The sequence below is a fragment of the Rhinolophus sinicus genome, linkage group LG09 (assembly GCF_036562045.2).
Source record: "Rhinolophus sinicus isolate RSC01 linkage group LG09, ASM3656204v1, whole genome shotgun sequence".
NCBI lineage: Eukaryota > Metazoa > Chordata > Mammalia > Chiroptera > Rhinolophidae > Rhinolophus > Rhinolophus sinicus.
The window spans coordinates 66,468,251-66,487,609 of NC_133758.1; the positions used below are offsets into that span (position 1 = coordinate 66,468,251).

General features: G+C 40.1%; 2 protein-coding genes across 2 annotated transcripts in view; both read left to right on the top strand.

The window, feature by feature from the left end:
- Positions 1 to 10,499, top strand: part of LOC109454569 (laminin subunit beta-4) — an 83,050-nt gene extending 72,551 nt beyond the window's left edge. The window contains exons 20-23 of the mRNA XM_074340576.1: positions 6,848 to 7,025; positions 8,152 to 8,295; positions 9,627 to 9,858; positions 10,302 to 10,499. Coding sequence (XP_074196677.1) covers positions 6,848 to 7,025; positions 8,152 to 8,295; positions 9,627 to 9,858; positions 10,302 to 10,479 — 732 coding nt within the window. The 3' untranslated portion in view covers positions 10,480 to 10,499. The remainder of the gene's footprint in view (positions 1 to 6,847; positions 7,026 to 8,151; positions 8,296 to 9,626; positions 9,859 to 10,301) is intronic.
- A 4,716-nt stretch (positions 10,500 to 15,215) lies between these two features.
- The window catches only part of LOC141573043 (laminin subunit beta-4-like), a 30,117-nt gene continuing 25,973 nt past the window's right edge, over positions 15,216 to 19,359 (top strand). The window contains exons 1-2 of the mRNA XM_074339746.1: positions 15,216 to 15,254; positions 16,766 to 16,862. Of these exons, the coding sequence (XP_074195847.1) occupies positions 15,216 to 15,254; positions 16,766 to 16,862 (136 nt within the window). The remainder of the gene's footprint in view (positions 15,255 to 16,765; positions 16,863 to 19,359) is intronic.

Consider the following 19,359-nt stretch of genomic DNA (forward strand, 5'->3'; position numbering starts at 1 on the left):
TCTATAAGTCACCTAATAACAGTCACAAATTTTACCAAACAGTATGTGCCAGTAAGCGTCTGAAGTGTTTTACATATTCTATTGTGTAGTCTTACACAGTCAACAACTCTGTAAGGTAGGTGCTGTTGTTACCCTTATTTCAAGGCAATAGAATCGGGGTACAGGGTCACAGAGCCACCGAGTAAGGAGTCAGGAGTCAGGAGTCGGAGCCAGACCACCTGATTCCCGAGTCCCTCCTCTGGGCCACGCCAGGGTCCTGGCATTACAGAGTTGGACTTTAATTATTATCATCTTGCAAGTTCCTGTTTTATGCATGCTATGCTTTTATATCCTTGTAATCAAAGTGCTCTGACAAGTATATATATGGATTTTATTCACTTCACATTATATCATAAGCATTTTCTTATAGTGCTTATGTGGTCTTCTCATCATTTTTAGGAACGATGTGTAATATTTCCTTGAGTGATTTCTTTCAGCATCTTTCTCCCACAGTGTTGAGCCACAGCCATTCCTTCCAAATTTCTCGCTCTGTGAACAATCTTAGGCCCAGGCTTCTCATGGGACAGAGTTTGGGTATTGAGTAAATTTACATAATTTACTCATCTATTTCTCTACTCATGATCATTTAAGTTGCTTCTATTTTTTACTACTATGTATAGTTGGTACATATTTTTTTAATATTTTAAAATATAGTCCTACTTTACCCAAAGTTTTATGGCTCTTGAAATAATTTATCAAGTTAATTTCTGGAAGGTATTCTCCAATTAATTTTCAGGATTATCGGTAATGTATCCAAGTACCAGTTTCATCTCACTTTCAGCAAAATTATGTAGAATTGTTCAGGATTTTTTCAAAGTAATTTTGTGTATAAAAATCAAATTGCTTTGTTAAAACTGTATTTTTAAATATTTCTGAGAATCTTCTATCATAATTAAATTGGCAAACTACAGACTGCAAATGTTACTGGAACACAGCCATGCCTTTTTGTTTACATATTATCTATGGCTGCTTTCAAGCTACAAAGGCAGAACTGGGTAGTTGTAACAGAGACCTTAGCGCCACAAAGCCAAAAATATTTGCTATCTGGCCTTTGACAGGAAGTTTGTTGACCCTTGGTTTAAATTAGCTGTATATCCATAGCTTGTGAATTGTGTCTTCAAAGTTCAATTTTTAACCATTGAACATTTTAAACTTATACCCTGGAACTTTATTATTTCATCATCTACTATAGAATTCAATATGAGGCAGGTGTATATTGGATTTTAACAACAAAGAAAGCCATTGTTTTAAGATTATTTTACCAAAGGTAGAGTTGCAAGATTTAGCAAAAAGGAAAAGAAAGAAAGAAAGAAAGAAAGAAAGAAAGAAAGAAAGAAAGAAAGAAAGAAAGAAAGAAAGAAAGAAAGAAAGAAAGAAAGAAGGAAAGAAAGAAACAGGACACCCAGTTAAATTTGAATATCATGTAAATATGTCCCAAATATTACCCTCAAATGAAACATACTTATACTAAAAAATTATTTATTGTTTCTCTGAAATTCATTTAGAACTGGGTGATTTGTATTTTCCCTGGCAACCTTAACCAAAGGTAAGCTAACGCCTGCACCCAGAGGACGATGTAATATTGTGGGGAGCCTCTACCATATTAGGATAGAAATGAAGTGGAAAATAAAAACAAACTCTTGAATGGGAAATTTAAACTATCGTGATTCCCATATCCATACAATTCATATTTTCTGCTGAGGAGCTTTAAATAGAACTGTGCCCATAAACCAACATACAAATTACAAAGAAAGAAAATCATATCCAACAGATTTAATTCAGAAGAAAAAGCTAAAACTTGGGAACCGATGCAAAGTAAAGAAAGAAAGAAAATAAGGAAGTCCTAAGTCACGAGGGGATGTTGTTATAATTAATAGTAATAGTTATAAAACTCAAATTTATAAGAGCCAAGTTGTTCCTCACTTAAAATCCATATCCTAAATATTTCTAAACTTTGTAAACTCCAAAGATTATCACTTGATGCTGTATTAAATGCATCCATCCAACTTATCCATTTGTCACTCACTCTCTGAGCGATGTGTGACACAGAGCCTTTCTGTTGTGATCACCAAATATGGTGAATGCTGCTGCCAAGTGCCATCCAACAGAAAGGCAGGATCTTCAACACCGGAGGTGGCTCATCAAACCTTAGTAACAGTGTGTGACAAGTTTCAACTTGTTCGGTGCAGTCAGTCAAGTGTGAGCTACGGTTGAGAGAAGGTGTGTTTTAAAGTGTGCTGTAAGTCATCCTCCATCATGACAACACTCCGTGTCACACATTGCTTCTGATACGGCAATTTCTGTCAAATAAAAACATATGGTGTGTCCTCATCCACCTTATTCACCAGATCTGGCACCATGTGACTTCTGGTTCTTCCCCAAAGTCAAAATGATTTAGAACATTGAGGCAGCCATGAAAGCGCAACTAAAGACACTCATGAAAGAGAACTTCCAGAACTGCTTCAGAAAGTGGCAAGAATGGTGGGATAAATGTGTTGGAAGCAAGGGGGAGTATTTTGAGGGGGATTAATGGCAATGTGTCTTTTACTGTAAGATTTTTTTTAATTTAAACATTCACCATATTGTTTGATCTAACATTCACCATATTGTTTGATCACATCTCATATATGTATGTGTGTGTGCGTGCGTGTGTGTATATTTTCACATATATATGAAAATCCTGAAGCCTGAATAGAACTTAAGAGAGGAAGCTGATCTTGGCAAACTGTGAGAAACCTCAGTAGAGCCCTCCATCCTCCATCAGATTTCCCACAAGCAGAAGCTGAGACAGGGATTCAGATGCACCTAATTTATTGAGGGCATGCGTAGAGGAGAAGAGCAGAGAGGACAGGGAAGGCCCAAGCATGGATGTGGTCTCCACTGAAGTGCGGCTTCAGCTCGACCCCACAGGGAGCTCTGGAACATGAATTACAGCACAGGATTGATTCTGCCTGGATGCAAAGTGGTGGGCCTGTGTGCCCAAGATGTTGGCTATAGGCTCACCACCCCCTCCCCAGCCCCCAGTGAGTACATGAACTCCCGGACAAGGTGGCTGAGTCCAGTTTCTTGGAGAAGGGGACAGCTGTGAGCCTTTAGCAGCCGATGCCACAGCAGCTGGCAGACAGAAAGATCCAGGCAGGGCAACTATAGTCCTTGACCCAGGGTGTTTAGAGGAGAAAGTCATTGCACATTTTGTGACTATAGATTAGTGCAGTTATTTCCACATCACCAATTTTGCTGCTCTGGGAAGATTCTCGACTGCTTGGGACTTGGGTCTTTCAAAGTTCATTCTTCTCTGCAGCCAGCTTAACATTTGCATCTAAAGCTAGAATGCATTACTAAGAAGACCAGATGAAAGCTTTGTTCAACTCTGAATGCTCCTCCTGCACAAATACCTTTTGTTTGGCAAGCATAGTGAGAAAGTTTTTTTTTTCAGTCGTCCTGATTACATGATATGTGCGTCCATAAAAGTGTGTTTAGAGTCACAGTTATCCACATAAAACTGCCATTCTTTTTCTTATACCATAGAATGGACTACACTTGGTAAACATAAAGTGCTTAGAAGTTTCTAGAAGTAAGTCATGGCATTACAACATTCTATAGCTGGCAGGGAGTGTTAGCATCTAGTCCGTCTGCTTGTGCCAAAAGTGACCAACTCTAAACCAGCTCAGACCAATAACCGAATAACTAACCCCTGGTTAGCAGCCCGCATCCCCAACCCCAGCCCACCTGGCTTCCTTCTGCATCTCTTCCCACCTGGTTTGTGTTTGGAGAAAGCAGAGTAATTTTAGTATCAAATTAAAGACATAATACTAAAAATGTATATATACTTCCTTCTTGAACAAATGTTTATGAAACACTATAAGATAGACACTGCTAAGCACAGGTATAAACCAGACAGGCACCTTCCCTGCCCTGCAGGAGCTTGCTCTCTGACGGGGAGATGCAGACAATTATACAGGAAATGACAATGTGGTTGAGAGGTGCTGGGAGCTGTGATAGGGCACTGACATGCAAAGCTCAGTGTGGCTCAAGCAGTGGTTCTCAATGTCATCTGACGCACCCTCCCATTTTTATTACAAATATTTTGTAACCCTGTACTATACTCAAATGAAATGCATAGGCATTATAGTCTACCTGCACACATCTTTCAAACAATATCAATGTAGTGTGTAAATGCAAAGGAGAGATAAAAGGAAAGTAATTTATAAAGAAATAATATGTTCGATGATAGGTCCATGCACAGGCATGAACGCACCGTAAGACCCAGTGAAGTAAAAGATGTTTATACCTATAGAAACCACACAGATATGGAAGCAGGCGGGTCATAAACATGTTCAACATAGAGAAAGGCTTTCAACTGATCACTACAAACAGGGATTTCTCCTTCTTGGGTTTTCAGGGGAATGTTCCAAACCTGCAGAAGACATGGGATGATTTTCCTTTTTGCGAGAACGTCTAACATTTTTTGATCCCCACCCACTAAATGCCAATAACATACCTCACCCAATTGTGGTGACAATCAAAACCACCCCTTGGAATTTCCTAAACGTCCCTAGGGAGTGGTGCCTCCCATATTGAGAACCACTAAACTGAGAGGAATGAATGAATGAATGAATGAATGAATGAATGAATGAATGAATGGAGATGAAGCTTAGATTTTATCCTGAGGCAATGGGAATCCAGTGAAAGGTTTTAAAGAGGGGGTTACCTGAACAAATGGCCTTTTAAAGAATCACTATGACTATAAGGTAGACTATTGATGGGGAAAGGAGTACAAGAGTGGAAGATGAAACATCTATTGGGCTGCCACTGTAGTGACCTAGGTGGCCCAAATTAGGGAAGTGACAGGGGAACGAAGAATGCTAAATGCATCCTGGACACATTTAAGAGATCAGATTGACAAGGCTTGTGATGGACTTTATGTGTGGGTCATGTGGGGTGGGTAGGGAGTATTGATGATGAAGAGCCAAGAGTTAGAGACTACCTTCTTCAGTTTTCTACCCTGAGCATCCTGGAAGATGGTGGCATTATTTCCTGACAACAGGCACAGAAGGGAAAGCCGATCTCAGGTGTCCAGTTTGCAATGCCTGTGCAACAACCAATAGGCTTGTCTGTGCATATCTCTACAGATCTCTGCAGATCTGGAGCCCACATTTGAGATGTGGGCAGGAGATGTAACTTCCGATGTCAGCAATCTATGGATAGTAACTGAAGTAACAGCATTGTCAAGGTCACCTAGGAACTGGGCATGGAGTCATAAGGGGGCCAATGAGAGAACCCTGAGGAACCCAACATTTAGGGATGTATGGATGGAGAGTTACTGCATTGGCATGAAAAGTGAATTGGAGAGGAGGCAGCGGGGATGGCAAAGCAAATTTTTCAAGAGATTTGGCTGTCAGGGAGTCAAATGGGGCCATGATAGGAGAAAAATGAGATCAAGAAGGTGATTTTCCAGATGGGAGGGACAAGCACATTTAAATGGCAGAGGTAGAGATTGAAAAAAGAAAGCACAATCCCCAGAACAGTGTCCTGAGGCCGAGGGAATGGCAGTGGGACACCTCTTCCACTGGGATCCCTCCTCTTCGTAAGCCCTGAGTCAGACAGATGGTGGCAGTCCCTGCAAGACGGGAGTTTGGGGGGCAGGAGAAGGAGGCTCCAGTCCCTCACTGGCATCTATTTTCTCTATGAAATAAGAGGAGGACAATGGCACATGCTGAGAGTACAAGGAGTGTGAGGTGAAAGGTTTGAGGAGTGCAGACACTTTGAAATGGTCACCTGGGGTTGAGATTCCACCCGCTGGCGTGTCAAAGGACAAATAGAGAAGGACTGGAGAGGGTCAAAGTAAAGGACCATGGAAACTAGTTTCGGTACAAAAGCAAAAAGACCATGGGTGATTTACCTGTGCCACCAGGATTGCTCTGACCTAACACGACCTGCTGAATTGAAACTTATTTTCAATGTTGTTGTTTTCCACCAGTTGTGCAAAATGACCAACTTGGTGTCATCAATCTGCTGTACCAACACATTCTCTACTATGTCATCCAAGCCATGAATAAAATTTTTAAATAGTATTAGGTTATAACTTAGATAAAATCTCAGGAAATACAAATGTATGCCTTTTCTTCACATAGATGTTAAGCTATAGATAATTCCTCTTTGAGAATAAACTTATAATGATGCATTTTTTCCCACAATAGCTGTATGATCTAAGCCAGCAACTCCCAAAATGCATCTGTGAAATATTGGTTTTATGGGATGTTAGGATTATTTGAATATAGGACTGGGTTAAATAAGTCTGGAAACACTGAGTTTAAAAAGCATCTTTCTTGCAGGACTTCTCAGAGTCTCTGAGATATTAATCTATTCAGTGTATCTCCAAGAGGCAACATAGTTAATGCAGAACACCACTGTTCACATGTAATTGAAAAAGACAAAACTGTTAAAGAAGAAGTTTGTCAAATTAGAGTTCCTCAGTAATACTATCGAATGCCCTAAGCCATAATTTCTTATTACAGGTAGCCTAAAATCTTTCAAACCTAAGACAAATTTATTAGTAGGTTAAAATATAATAATGACAGTAAAAAGATAAAGGTTTATGTATTTTCTTTGCCATAGGTCAGTAAATGGAAATAATTAATGACTTTGTAAATATGTTGAAAATATTAAAGTCTTCAGTTGTAAGCAATTTAAAGAATTGAACTGAATCTCTTTTTCAAACATTATTCTCATAGAACTGATATTTTATGACTAGAATCTGGAACAGGAGACAGTTGTGAACATAAGCCTTCTTTTCTTATTTTGAAAGCTTGGTCTTATTCCCCAAATCAATTCATTGGAGAATGTCCTCAGTGAGCGGAATTTACGTGAGTATCAGCTGCACAACTGTGCTGAAGTTGCCTCAGAATCGGGGCCTCGGGTGCTCCCTGCTGTGTGTGAAAGCCTCATCGCCAGCATGTCTGCCAGGCTCCACAATGGGGCAGTGGGTGAGTATCTGTTTTGTGGGCTCTGCTGCAGCACTGCTATCGGTACAAATGCTTTTCTGGAATGTGAGCGAATTGATTTCATTTGTTTTAGCATCTACTCCAGTCAACCAATGTAAGTACCACTTGCCCAATGATTAGATACACAGAACAGTCTGTTGTGTAAGAGCCACAATGGGCAGATGAAAGAGGACTCGTGCAGTAGCATTAAGATGCTAGATTGCTGGAGCAGTGGTCCTAAAATAGTTATTGGAATCCTGGAATTTTAGGGCTGAAATGAGCTCTAAACAACTTCTTTCATCCCCAAACCTTCATTTAATAAAGGAGACTGTTACCGTAGGGTCCAAAACATTAGGTAACTCGCCCATTTCACTAAGTTGTAGAGCAGAGTGTCTCACCCTTAGCACTTGAGATTTGGGGCGGGATTATACTTTGTTGTAGGGATGGGGTGGGTCTGTACTGTGCATTATGGCATGTTTAGCAATGTCCCTACCCTCTACCCACCCGATACCAGTAGTACTTTGCCGCATTGTGACATCCAAACACATCTGCAGACTTTGTCATATGTCCCCTGGGGGACAAAATCTCCCCCATACCCAGTTGAGAACCACTGCTACAGAGTTACAGCTACAACGAGAGCCTGGGCTTCCTCGTTCCAGGCAAGTGCTGTTCCGGTTATGCTGCGGGGTTATGGCTTCAGCTTATCCACAATCTCCTGAAAGATACGGAATCAGGAAAACAAAGAATACAGTCCAGCACCACATAGATCTCCAGGAACTGAAGTAATAATATCAATAATAATAATAATAACTTTGGAGCAATTAATTATTAAAACAATGTAAGACTTTCATTAATTTAAGTAATGTTTATTATTAAGTTATACTTATTAAGTTATATTTATGGAGCACTCACTACGTGCCAAACACTGTTCTAAGTACTTCACAGGCAGGATGTCCTTAATCCTTATAATCCCATGAGGTAGATCCTATATTATCCCCATTTAACAGGTAAGGGAGTTAAGGACTGGAGAGGCACCAAATAAAAGAGAGGTGAACTACAGCTACTAACAGGATGAGGTGCTTCTCGGTTACTTCCTTCACCTCTAACTTCTGTCTTTCATTCTCTGCAGCCTGCAAGTGTCACCCCCAGGGCTCGGCTGGGCCCAGCTGCAGCCGGCTGGGAGGCCAGTGCCAGTGTAAGCCTCAGGTGACCGGACGCACCTGTGACAGGTGCTCAACAGGAAGCTACGGTTTGGGGCATCATGGTTGTCAGTGTACGTAGCAAAAAAAAAAAACAGATGGGGAAACACTCTTGTTCACAATCTTGGAGTTTCGAAGGCAGGAGAATTGATGTGGGGATTCTAAAAGGATTGGGCATTTGACTATTATTCAGTTATCTATGTAGATAAAATATATTGACATTTTTCTACCATACTTCATTCATCCATTCACTGGGCACTGGCTTTATGCAGAGCTCTAGTAGGAAGCGTGAATGGTGATAAAAGCATGGCCCACGCTTCTGGGAGTTTGCAGTCTGAAGCAAATAGATGGTAGTCTGGGTGGGATGTGGCAACACCATGAAGGGACTTGGCTGTGCAAACCCAGCTTTCCGATCTGCATGTAAGCCCGGGGGCTGGAAAGGCTAAAACAATGAAGAGATTGGGAAGTTGAGAAAGGGGACAACACTGTCACCAGGACGTTACTCTTTCTGATTCTGGGGTCAGGAACAGCCTTGGAACTCATGTTACAAGCCATCCATTAATAAGGGCTTCCATGCGGCTTCATCCATAGTTGGTAATTCAGTTCTCACGGCTGTCATGTTCTGAGTATGGAGTTCTCTGTTACGATATAAACCATTAGTGAAAACACTGGTCCCCACAGAAACCTGCGTTAGGAAGCAGAAAAACCACGAGGTACGTTAATTCTCCGTTAGGGGAACCTCTTCTTAGTTATGGTTCAGAGATGGCACACCTTCCTGGTCACTGTCTACCTCCCAAACAGTCCATCCAACAGCATGGGACCATCACCACTTTTTTTCCCCTTTTCTTTCAAAAACAATTGTGAAATGCTTGAGATACACAAAGGGAGATACACAAACGAGCAAACATTTCTTCTGTGTAGAACCCTGTCAAAGAAACAGGCATCACATTTTTGTATCGGAAAGATTGACTCAAAGGATTTGAACAATTTACCAGAAAGGACTGAGCCTTTACTATCTTGTGTAGGAAAAAGAAAAATCTGACCATCTTGAAAGGGATTCTTATATTTTTTTATGGTCTTAAAGTTTGACTCCCAAGATATGTGAAAGTTCAAGTCATTAAAAACATGTTACTTGTTTAGTTCCTCTGTATAAACAACATTTATCAAACCCAGTTGTTCACAACTTACTGTTTATTGACTGAATTAATGAATTGTTATTTAGTAAACATTCGCCTGGTACTTGCTACTATATGCCAGGCTCTGTTGTAGGCAATTCCGAGACTCACTCTTCTCATCTTCATTGGGATGATATGATATGATAAGGACAGCACAATTAGAGCTGTACCTCTTTCAGCAGCACTCCACTGGCCCCCTACCCCAACGTGTTTCTCTTTGTTTTATCTAGCATGCTACTGCCACCCTCAAGGCTCAAAGAGTACTGTATGTGACCAAATAACAGGACAGTGCCCCTGCCAGGAAGCGGTAGCTGGCCACCATTGTGACCGGTGCCTGCAGGGCTATTTTGGATTTCCCAACTGCCGCCCTTGCCTTTGTAATGGGTTCACTGAGCTCTGTGATCCAGGGACCGGATCTTGCTTCAATTGTGGGGGGTTTACAACTGGAAGAAACTGTGAAAGGTATGGAATTCATATGCACTTTTATTTTTTATTTGCTTTTGTTCTGATCTCACAACACCCTCCAAAGGACCGCTTAGTGGAAACTCAACAATATTTAAGTGTGGAATAGTTGCTATCCATGGGGAATGTAGCATCATTCCATCGTCCTTCAAAATCTCATTATAAGCCAGACAATGTCTGATTGAATCAATAACAGGCATTTGCCTGGCACCTTGCTTTTTATGTTCCTGAAATAAGACATGTAAAATAAGTACTATTATATTGAATTTAACGACTATACCATGGGACTTTCAATAGCAAAAAATCCTTGTACAGAGCAAATAAGCATTTTCTAAAATATTGAGTTTTCAGAGACGCACTGTCCTAATGCATAGCAAATTCACACTGGCTGATATGTGAGCTTTTCTTGGTAACATTTTGGTAAAAAGAAATTGCCTTCACAGGTGCATCGATCGTTACTATGGAAACCCTCCTTCAGGACAGTCCTGCCGCCCTTGCCCATGTCCAGAGTTGCCCTGGAGCAATCAGCATTTTGCCCATTCCTGTTATCAGAGCCCTTGGAGCTCAGATGTGATCTGTAATTGTCTTCAAGGTTATGCAGGTATGCTGTATAGCTCATGACGGTCCCTTCCATTCCACACTGCTATCTGAAAAATAATCATATGTTAATAATTCATCTGCCTTAGCCAAATGAGTGGTGCAGAATAAAAATTATTGATAAGAAAACACAATTTGGTAAATTGCTGCTTTACTGAATTCATTTATCAGTTCTGATAGTTTTTGGTGTGAACTTTGGGGTTCTCTATAAGTAGTATCATGTCATCTGCAAATAATGGCAGTTTTATTTCTTCCTTTCCAATTTGTATGTCTTATATTTCTTTTTCTTGTCTGATTGCTGTGGCTAGGACTTTCACTACTATGTTTTTCCTCATTGAATACGATATAGTTGTGGGTTTGTCATATATGGCCTTTATCATGTTGAGATATGTTCCCTCTATTTCCACTTTGCTGAGAGTTTTTATCATAAATGGATGCTGGATTTTGTCAAATGCTTTTCTGCATCTATTGATATGATCATATGCTTTTTTCCCCTTTTATGTATGTGGTGTGTTACGTTAATGATTTGTAAATATTGAACCAAACTTGCATACCAGGAATACATCCCACTTGATTGTGGTATATGATCTTTTAATGTATCGCTAAATTCAGTTTGCTAATATTTTGTTGAGGATTATTGCGTCTGTGTTCTTCAGAGATGTCAGTCTATAGTTTTTATTGTTGTTCTGTTTTTAATACCTTTGTCTGGTTTTAGAATCAGGGTAGTGATGGCCTTGTAGAATGAGCTTGGGAGCCTTACCTCCCCTTGAATTTTTTGGAATAGTTTGAGGAGGATAGGTGTTAATTCTTTGAATGTTTGGTAAAATTCACCTGTGAAGCCATCTGGTCCAGGACTTTTGTTTTGGGAGAGTTTTTTGATTACTGATTCAATTTCATTAGTAGTAATTGGTCAGTTCAGATCTTCTGTTTCTTCTTGATTCAGCCTTGAAAGATTGTATGCTTCTAGGAATTTACCCATTTCTTCCAGATGATCTAATTTTTTGGCATATAATTGCTCATAGTATTTTCTTATAATTTTTTTTGTATTTCTGTGATGTTCTTTGTCACTTCTCTTTCATTTCTGATTTTTTTAATTTGGTTTCTCTCTCTCTCTCTTTTCTTCTTGATAAGTCTGGTTAAAGATTTGTCAATTTTGTTTATCTTTTCAAAAACCAGCTCTAGGTTTCATTGATCTTTTGTATTTTTTTTTTTTTTAATGTATGGAATTTTTCAACATTTTTGAAGGAGATATCTGGGAGATATTTCTGAGCAGCCCTTGCCCACTGGTCTAATTATTTAAACATAGTTAATGATTTAAGCAAAGCAAAATAGTTATAGCATAAGTAAGATTCTATGCTTACATCTCAAATTTCCCACAATTTGCAATTAACTAAGATAATGTACATCTGTGTCCCCAGCTTGTGAATGTGGCCTGATGGGACCATATCGGGAGGCATTTGCGTGAGCCACTCTGATCCTGCCTTGGAATCGGTGGCTGGCCAGTGCCTGTGTAAGGAGAATGTGGAAGGAGCCAAATGTGACCAGTGCAAGCCCAACTACTTCGGACTGAGTGCCACTGACCCCATGGGCTGTCAGCGTAAGTCAATAGCAGCTGGGCCGCCAGCCGGATGCGCTTGAAAGCTTGGAGCTGTCTCTGCCACCTCTAAAATTCGATCAATGTAAATACTAGTGAGTTCTTCTGGATTTTTAAAAGTGATACAAAACCTCCCGCAAATTTTATTTAAATTGGTAGAGAGCTTGTCTCCGTGGTTTGCTGAGTTTATCATAAGGGACCAGCAGGGTGCGCTCACACTTTTTTTTCTGCTGGAGCAAACACGATGGAAAATGCCAAGAAATTTAATGCCAAGTTGCAAAACCTTTAGAAAAACGGCCTCCACTAGGACTCTCCTATGCAAATTCATTAAATTACATTATGCATCTCTGCAGAGATTGATAAGTTCTTGAGCAATTTTAATGTAGTGGATTCTTTTCTTTTTTTTTTAAATGACTTTTCTTCCTTTCTTCTCACACCCTTCCTGGTATTGGTCCTACGTTCGCTGATAAAGAGAAGGAAAAAAATAAAGAGCCAGGGGAGGAGGTCACAGGGAAACAGAATAAACCTCAGAATTATACACCCAAATGAAGAGACCCTTGGCTCTAGGACCACAGAAGTTTACAGCTGCCTGGGGTCTCAGAGCTGCAGAATCCTTAGGAATCTGGATAAATAATTTCCCTTCTGTCACAGTGTCATACCCTATATTTTTGCCCATATAGGGAACTGTATATTGTTTGTATGTTTAGAGAGCAGCATGGCTGAATCCTTCTGTAATAAAATGATCTTCTTGAGTTTGACGGCAAAATTAAATTTCTGGATAATGAACTATACAGTCAAGCCAGCTGCCCATCATACCTTGCAGACACTTTAGACACTTCGCCCGGTTCATGGACTAACCTCATGCCCTCCGAGAATAGGCCAAATAGTGTTTGTTTGTTTGTTTTCAATTTTGTAACAGCTTTAGTGAGATATAGTTCACATACATACAATTCACTGTTTAAAGCGTAAAATTCGATGATTTTTAGCATATTCAGAGTCATGTAACCATCAGTACAATCAATTTTAGAACATTTTCAAAACGCCCAAAAAGAAGCCCCATACTCTACTTCGGGCTATATACCCAAAAGATTGAAAGCAGGGACTGGAAGAGGTATCTGTGTACCCACGGTCATAGCAGCATTACTCACAACAGCCAAAAGGTGGAAGCAATTCAATGTCCATCCATGGATGAATGGATAAACAAAATGTCCATACAATGGAATATTATTCAGCCTTAGAAAGGAAGGACATTCTGAACATACTACAACATGGATGAACCTTGAAAACATGATGCTAAATGAAATAAGCCAGACAGAAAAGGACAAATTTTGTATGATTCCACTTATATGAAGTACCTAGAATAATCAAATCCATACAAACAGAACATAGAACGGTGGTTGCCAAGTTCTGGGTGGAGGGTAGGAAAAGGGAGAGATGGTGTTTAATGGGTATAAAGTTTTAGGTTTACACTAAAAAAGAGTTCGGGAGATTGGTTGCACAACAATATGAGTGTTCTTAGCACTACTGAATTGTAGACTTAAAAATGGTGAAGATGGTAAAGTCTATGTTAAATGTATTTCACTATAAAAAAGAAAAGAAACAGGACACCCAGTTAAATTTGAATATCATGTAAATATGTCCCAAATATTACCCTCAAATGAAACATACTTATACTAAAAAATTATTTATTGTTTCTCTGAAATTCATTTAGAACTGGGTGATTTGTATTTTCCCTGGCAACCTTAACCAAAGGTAAGCTAACGCCTGCACCCAGAGGACGATGTAATATTGTGGGGAGCCTCTACCATATTAGGATAGAAATGAAGTGGAAAATAAAAACAAACTCTTGAATGGGAAATTTAAACTATCGTGATTCCCATATCCATACAATTCATATTTTCTGCTGAGGAGCTTTAAATAGAACTGTGCCCATAAACCAACATACAAATTACAAAGAAAGAAAATCATATCCAACAGATTTAATTCAGAAGAAAAAGCTAAAACTTGGGAACCGATGCAAAGTAAAGAAAGAAAGAAAATAAGGAAGTCCTAAGTCACGAGGGGATGTTGTTATAATTAATAGTAATAGTTATAAAACTCAAATTTATAAGAGCCAAGTTGTTCCTCACTTAAAATCCATATCCTAAATATTTCTAAACTTTGTAAACTCCAAAGATTATCACTTGATGCTGTATTAAATGCATCCATCCAACTTATCCATTTGTCACTCACTCTCTGAGCGATGTGTGACACAGAGCCTTTCTGTTGTGATCACCAAATATGGTGAATGCTGCTGCCAAGTGCCATCCAACAGAAAGGCAGGATCTTCAACACCGGAGGTGGCTCATCAAACCTTAGTAACAGTGTGTGACAAGTTTCAACTTGTTCGGTGCAGTCAGTCAAGTGTGAGCTACGGTTGAGAGAAGGTGTGTTTTAAAGTGTGCTGTAAGTCATCCTCCATCATGACAACACTCCGTGTCACACATTGCTTCTGATACGGCAATTTCTGTCAAATAAAAACATATGGTGTGTCCTCATCCACCTTATTCACCAGATCTGGCACCATGTGACTTCTGGTTCTTCCCCAAAGTCAAAATGATTTAGAACATTGAGGCAGCCATGAAAGCGCAACTAAAGACACTCATGAAAGAGAACTTCCAGAACTGCTTCAGAAAGTGGCAAGAATGGTGGGATAAATGTGTTGGAAGCAAGGGGGAGTATTTTGAGGGGGATTAATGGCAATGTGTCTTTTACTGTAAGATTTTTTTAAATTTAAACATTCACCATATTGTTTGATCACATCTCATATATGTATGTGTGTGTGCGTGCGTGTGTGTATATTTTCACATATATATGAAAATCCTGAAGCCTGAATAGAACTTAAGAGAGGAAGCTGATCTTGGCAAACTGTGAGAAACCTCAGTAGAGCCCTCCATCCTCCATCAGATTTCCCACAAGCAGAAGCTGAGACAGGGATTCAGATGCACCTAATTTATTGAGGGCATGCGTAGAGGAGAAGAGCAGAGAGGACAGGGAAGGCCCAAGCATGGATGTGGTCTCCACTGAAGTGCGGCTTCAGCTCGACCCCACAGGGAGCTCTGGAACATGAATTACAGCACAGGATTGATTCTGCCTGGATGCAAAGTGGTGGGCCTGTGTGCCCAAGATGTTGGCTATAGGCTCACCACCCCCTCCCCAGCCCCCAGTGAGTACATGAACTCCCGGACAAGGTGGCTGAGTCCAGTTTCTTGGAGAAGGGGACAGCTGTGAGCCTTTAGCAGCCGATGCCACAGCAGCTGGCAGACAGAAAGATCCAGGCAGGGCAACTATAGTCCTTGACCCAGGGTGTTTAGAGGAGAAAGTCATTGCACATTTTGTGACTATAGATTAGTGCAGTTATTTCCACATCACCAATTTTGCTGCTCTGGGAAGATTCTCGACTGCTTGGGACTTGGGTCTTTCAAAGTTCATTCTTCTCTGCAGCCAGCTTAACATTTGCATCTAAAGCTAGAATGCATTACTAAGAAGACCAGATGAAAGCTTTGTTCAACTCTGAATGCTCCTCCTGCACAAATACCTTTTGTTTGGCAAGCATAGTGAGAAAGTTTTTTTTTTCAGTCGTCCTGATTACATGATATGTGCGTCCATAAAAGTGTGTTTAGAGTCACAGTTATCCACATAAAACTGCCATTCTTTTTCTTATACCATAGAATGGACTACACTTGGTAAACATAAAGTGCTTAGAAGTTTCTAGAAGTAAGTCATGGCATTACAACATTCTATAGCTGGCAGGGAGTGTTAGCATCTAGTCCGTCTGCTTGTGCCAAAAGTGACCAACTCTAAACCAGCTCAGACCAATAACCGAATAACTAACCCCTGGTTAGCAGCCCGCATCCCCAACCCCAGCCCACCTGGCTTCCTTCTGCATCTCTTCCCACCTGGTTTGTGTTTGGAGAAAGCAGAGTAATTTTAGTATCAAATTAAAGACATAATACTAAAAATGTATATATACTTCCTTCTTGAACAAATGTTTATGAAACACTATAAGATAGACACTGCTAAGCACAGGTATAAACCAGACAGGCACCTTCCCTGCCCTGCAGGAGCTTGCTCTCTGACGGGGAGATGCAGACAATTATACAGGAAATGACAATGTGGTTGAGAGGTGCTGGGAGCTGTGATAGGGCACTGACATGCAAAGCTCAGTGTGGCTCAAGCAGTGGTTCTCAATGTCATCTGACGCACCCTCCCATTTTTATTACAAATATTTTGTAACCCTGTACTATACTCAAATGAAATGCATAGGCATTATAGTCTACCTGCACACATCTTTCAAACAATATCAATGTAGTGTGTAAATGCAAAGGAGAGATAAAAGGAAAGTAATTTATAAAGAAATAATATGTTCGATGATAGGTCCATGCACAGGCATGAACGCACCGTAAGACCCAGTGAAGTAAAAGATGTTTATACCTATAGAAACCACACAGATATGGAAGCAGGCGGTATATTCAAGAGCCCTAAGCAAAAACAACACATTAACTCCTGATCCTTGGTATGGTCAGGGGTGGTTGCTGGCCGTGGGAATCATCCTTCCTCTGACTTTGCACAGCTGAATGTTCTAAATCACTGGTGGGAAAACTGTTCTGTATTAAAATGTATTAATTTTTTAGATCAGAAAGCTTGTCAATTCCTCACCCATGACTGTTCTCACAGCTTACAGGCCAGTGTCCCTGTAAATTAGGCTATGATGGGAAGCGCTGCACAGAGTGCAAGGAAAATTATTATGGTGATCCACTGGGGCGATGTATTGGTAAGTATTAGTGATTCTAAAACCATGTGTACAATCAACCTGGTCCAACACAGTCATGCTATGAACCAACTGAATTTCAAACTCCTTTATTTGGTGGACAACTCACAAAATTAATCCCAGTTTTGAAGATAATACTTTTAGCCCTATAAAAAGATTTTTTCTCCTGTGTTAAAACTTTAGGCTACATTAAATGTTAGCCTATATTCAAATGTGTAGCCTATATTAACATTCCTCAAAGTCATTAACACGGAACAGACCTCTGAGGTCCTCACTCATAGCCAATGTCCTGCTTTTTGAAGCATGTTGACAACAACAGCTCCTCTGGGTTGAAGTACAGGCTGTGAGATGGAGCACAGGAAGCCAGCAGAGGGGATGTTTCCTCACCGTGGCTCTCTCATAACACTGAGCCTATCACTTATTCACTCATTCATTTATCTTAAAATATCCATAGAGTGCCTACTGAGTGCTCTAGGAGAGAACAAATAAGGGAAGGCCCCAAACCTCATGGAGTTCACGTTCTAGTGCCTCTCATGCCATGTCTTAGCTCTTGTTGTAAGATTGAGATTGCCGCAGTCTGTAGAACTTCCTGAAGAGATGGACATGTTCTTACACCTGAGCTGTCAGTGCAGGAGCCCCTAGTCACGCGTAGCTCCTGAGCATTTGCAGTATGGCTTGAGCAAATGAGGGAAAGAATGGTTTATCTTATTTAATTTACTTAAATTGAAATAACTCCATGTGGTTAGTGGCTACCATGTTGGGCAGCACACACTTAAAATCTAGGTTGGTTCTAGAAGGGATTTTTGAATCTCTCTTTAAAGTCAACTTCCAAAAGAAATCAATTAAAGGAATATCAGATGTGATGTGGTTATCATTGTGGTCACCTCTACATAGCCATACATGCTCTTTCCTCCATTCCATTCCTTTATAAATGTGCTTTTGTGGCCCCCAAAAAGCCTTCATTTTCTTTCTCCATTCAAATGTATATTCTGACTTACTCTGTTTTCTGAATGGAAATGCTCATTTAAAAAGCAGGAATGAATTTTGGCTCTTGGAAAATGTGTCTTAGCCTCTTTCCCTGTGTCCCTCTAATGTTTCAGTAATCTTATTTTATAAAAATGCTTTTGTCTTTTATAGAGAAAACTTTGCAAACGGTCAATCAGGCCACTGACCCCACTAAAACTCCTGGAGAAGAGCTGTTAATAAGGGGGAGCCTTGGCCCCCACTGGTGAAGTGACACAGTGCCACCTCCAGGGGTTCCTGGACCAAGGCAGATAGATGATATCTGGTTGAGGAGCCTAGTGGCATTATTTTTATCCAAGCTGTCAAACGCATCTTTAAATCACTTGTTCCCTGCAGTTAGTCCAATGACATAGGCTAGTGATTCCCTGACCTTTTGGAAACCGAAGTAACTTCAATAGCTCACCCAGCCTCCACCCTTAGGCTTAAACAAAAACCTATTTAATTGAAGTGCATGTAGCATAGTTGTTGTTTTTTAATCAAGACAGAATGAATTTAATTTTCTCCCTTTTTAAAAGGACTTTCTTTGTTTTAGAGTAGTTTTAGGTTCACAGCAAAATTGAGAGGAAGATACAGAGATTTCCCATATACCCCCACCCCCACACGTACATAACCACCCTCATTATCAATATCCCCAAGAGAGTGGAACGTCTAATACGAGTGATAAACCTACATTGACATATTGTAATCACCAATGTCCATAATTTACATTATGGTTCACTGTTGGTATTGTCTATTCTGTGGGTTTGGACAAATGTCTAATGACACGTATCCATCATTATGGTGTCATACAGAATATTTCCACTGCCCCGAAAGTCCTCCAGGCTCTGCCTAGTCTACCCACCCCCACCCCCACAACCACAGATCTTTTTATTGTCTCCATAGTTTTGCCTTTTCCAGAATGTCCTATAGTGGGAATCATATAGTATGTAGGCTTTTCAAATGGGCTTATTTCACTTAATAATGAGCATTTAAGGTTCTTCCATGTCTTTTCATGGCTTGAAGCTCATTTTTTTTTAACACTGAATAATATTTTTATTGTCGAGTTGTATCACAGTTTATCCATTCACCTACTGAAGGATATCTTGATTATTTTCAAGTTTTGGCAGTTATCAGTAAAGGTGCTATAAATATTCATGTGCAGGTTTTTGTGTGGACATAAGTTTTCAACTCATTTTAAGAATGGAATAGTTCTCTTATAACGGAAGACGGCATGGGTTAGCACATTCAGGCTGGGTTTTACTGAGAAATAGTGAGGTCATGGGAATTCTTAGAAAGTCTGTGATATGCCTGAGTCACCCATGGGGGCAGTAGCATGGTCACCAGTGGGCCATCCACCATTAGATTCATGGTCCTCAATGAAATATGTAAAGAATCCACACGTGAACACTCGTATTCACAGTAAAAAGACACCTAATATTTTCCATATAGAAACTATGAACTGATTTGTTAGTGGAATGAAAAGAATGCTGTGTTTTAA